We start from the raw sequence: 3,676 nt of genomic DNA, 5'->3' as shown, positions 1-3,676 counted from the left end.
AGGAATTTCCCCTTGTGAAAACCACATGCTCAGACGTGGTTCTTGGGACAGTTAACATCTGGGATCTGCTGACCCTAAACATGACTCTTACTACTGCGTTTCCGTCTCATGTAGTACCATCAAGACAGTATGCATATTCCCTTCTGACAGCAAAGGAAAAAGACCTTTTCAACCTGTTCTTCCCACAGGGTTGTAGTTTCTATCGCAAGAGGTGATTGTTAAAAAAGTTGTTATGCTCTTCATTTCTTCCATTTCTCCTTCTTTGAAGGCATTCATTTAAACCCCGAGGGAACAGCCAAGTTTAAAAAGCTTTCATGGACTCAATCAAAAGACTTACATTTCTATCAACTACTAAAAGAAAAAAAATTTGAAAAAGTTGATAGATCTGATTTATAAAACCATTAACTCTATCTAAAATATCATCGATAATATTTCAAATGACTTAGCATGCTAAAATACATATTTAACATATTTTTTAAAATATGAATAGGGGTGAAACAAAAATAATGTTCTCTAATGATTCAGTTAGCAAATGTCTGATCTAAATTAATCTTGTGGATCCTTTTTTGACATGAACCAACATTTTTAAGTATGAAATAACATTTTTTCTAGAAATTTCTAGGAGGCTTTTGATAGAATGGTTAATGATAATGAAAAATGGAGAACATTAAAAACATAATTCAAGGATTGATTTAATGCAGGGTAAATAACCAAATGAATAACTTTACTAATAGTCTAAAATTAACAAGAACATAAATGTACATTATGTAATAAATTAAGATGTATTTAAATATATAAAAGCATATTTTTGAATACAGTAAAAAGATGTAGTTGTATATTTGGAGAAATTAAAAGTTTGAAATATAAGGTCTGTAATATAAGAAAATCTAATATGACTACAAATTTTTCTTTTGCAAATCTGGGTACAATTATCCAATGATAATAAATTATTCTATATTATAATATAATAGAAAACCATAATGAAATTATAAAGAATGTAAAATCTTCAAATTCTTTAGAAGATACATGATAATTTTAGATTAACTATGTAATTTAAATAATATGCTGTCTTCTTTCCCATGTGTCTAATACTACCATATTGTCCTTCTGTCTCCAAGGGCACAGTTACCCTGAAGTTTATTTTACTTGTGCTGTGCCAAATTTTATTACTCAGAAAGTTCATTCATGTCTCTTGAATGTACTCACTAGGGATGCTTTATATATTATCATTTTGAGGCAAGTTAAGCTACTTTTATTTTACAAAGGGCTCTACTTGACATTGTAAAATTATTTCTTGCTCTCATGATTTTCTTTTTAGATTATTGTCCCCTTCAACAGTAGATAGAATACCTGACATTCCCCATTCCTTCGAGTAATTTATTTTTTATTCTATGATGGAACCAGAAGAATCTACCTGTGGGCTGATAATTGCACTAAACCTATTGTGACAGTCCGTCCATTTTGTTGGGGTTGAAAATTGCTCACTATTCATTGCTGAACCTGCTAGTGATTGTAAAGACTTGAAACTTTTTATAAAACTATTACTTTTACCATTGTAGTCTTAATATTGCTATGCTTAAACAACTAACAAAAATTCTTATTTACTAACAGACAAGTAAGTATTATAAAATTTGTCTCTTTGATTGCAAATCCCTTTGTAGGATCTAGACCATATTTTTCTTGGGAAAATGGAATGGAATTGCAGGATAGTCTATACTTTACTATGAACCTTAGATATGAAATATCACTTTTCAGAATGAAATTCTCTTGTATTGATCAATGTCATGATTTGGAAGGGTTTTATGAATAGTATGTACAATTTGAATCTGACTTAATATAAAAAGTATCAATGGAAACTCTAGCTATATATTCAAACCAAATTAACAACAGTGAAATATCTTTGTTATCAAAAAGTATATAAGCATGACCTGGTACCCCTGACCCTCCAAAAGAATAATATGATGAATGAGATGGAAAGAACTTAGAACAGGTCTCTGTGTCCATTTTGAACATTGATTGAAAGAGAGAATTACAAAAATCAGGGTAAACCTGCATAATAACTTTTCTTTAAAAAAAATCTCATGTACACTGACCCTATAGATGAGAGTCGAACCAGCCCTATGGGTTTCTTAGACTATAATTTTATTATGATAGTAAATAGTTTCATTGTTCTCCCTCTGAATAGCTTAGAGTTCCAAATCACTGACCTTGTGGTTAGCAGCCAAATAGATAGCCTACAATTTCATCATGGCGCATATTAACTTTATTATATTTTAAATTGCTAACTCAATTTCACCCATCAGCCCAATTATCAACAACAATAATAGCTTGGGAGAAAAAAAGATATATTTTGCTGACTGAAAAATGCACAAAGTCTAAAGAACTGAGTAAGATTCCATGGTGATGAACATGTTACCTGAGAAACTCAGGAAATTATTAGAGGCAAAAGAGGCTCCCAAAATATATCCCTTCTACATTTCCATGTGATATTCTGTGTTTTATACAAATATCACACATTACTCTGTATATATATACTTGCCAACTACTCCCCCTACAAGTATTTTTCTAAGCACTATGCTCATTTCTTCACATTACTATAGATAATTTGCAAAGCCCACTGATAAAAGTGTTGAAGGAGGGCATGAGAGGGGCTAGGGAGCAGTTACAGTTGATAAACATAGTGCAAGCTATTGGACTAAGTTATAATCCATCATTAATATTGAAATGAGAGGTTAAATTCAATTTGACTATTTAAACTTTCTGATAAATTGTGAACTTCTTCCTTACCTCAGTAACACTGTGAATAGGGAAAATATTAATAGTTAATTCTGCCTTTTTCTCATTAAGGAAACAATTCATTAGTTAATGAAATGAAGCTGCTTGTAAAACAAATAAATTTGGTTCACAAGGGAAACATTTTCTATTCACTGCTATCAGAAAACCTCAAGCCTTGAGGTATTAACTACACAAAGGAAACTTAAAAATCCCTTGTGCTATATAAATTAATGGTTGAAGTGTGACAGACATCTGTAGAGCAGTTTATCAAAAATTAAAATCAATAGGTGTTTAACTTAGGGATTAATTATCTATTAGTGGGCAAAAGCAGAAAACACAAAAGTAGAAATAATCTGTTCGAATGGAAGATCAGAGAGGAAAGAGAAGGCAATCATCATTTTTACAGTAATAAATGTAATGTACATAATATGCAATAAGCAGAAAAAAAATAGATTGTGTTGGGTGAAGCAACAGGGGTCATTCTTGTTCATAAAAATACATACATTTACCTACATGCAAAAAATAAATGAAATTTTTTTTTTCAGAATAAAGACTTCAAGTTTTGCTTCAGAGTTTGTATAATAAACTCAAGTTATCTGTTGTATATTGTTTGTTGGCTGATACCTTAACATGAGTTTCAACTCATATCAGTCAAATTTCTTCAGAATTTTCCACTCTGTCCTCCAGCCCAGTACGATGTGCTTCTTCAGGCATTGCCCTCTCCTCGGAACATGCCCCAAGTTCATGAGACAAAGTGGTCTCAGCATTCTGGCTGTCTATCTTCAATGACAATACTACTGATGCAAAGGTAGCTTGATGGTTCCTAGGCTATGCTAGTACCATATTATGTATTAGCATTGTTTAAATTCAAATATGTAAAGACTCAAATATCAAAAAAAAA

The 3,676-nt window shown here is 31.3% G+C and overlaps 1 protein-coding gene across 1 annotated transcript in view; it reads left to right on the top strand.

Annotated features, from left to right (window-relative positions):
• Positions 1–3,676, top strand: part of LOC101645820 (olfactory receptor 6C2-like) — a 36,314-nt gene that overhangs the window by 31,489 nt on the left and 1,149 nt on the right. The window contains exon 2 of the mRNA XM_004700857.2: positions 3–110. Within this exon, the coding sequence (XP_004700914.1) occupies positions 3–110 (108 nt within the window). The remainder of the gene's footprint in view (positions 1–2; positions 111–3,676) is intronic.

This window comes from Echinops telfairi, unplaced genomic scaffold, assembly GCF_000313985.2.
Source record: "Echinops telfairi isolate 266 unplaced genomic scaffold, ASM31398v2 ScPeMD7_2;HRSCAF=8, whole genome shotgun sequence".
NCBI lineage: Eukaryota > Metazoa > Chordata > Mammalia > Afrosoricida > Tenrecidae > Echinops > Echinops telfairi.
Note: the sequence above shows the minus strand (reverse complement) of the source record. Positions and strands in the feature narration are given on the sequence as shown.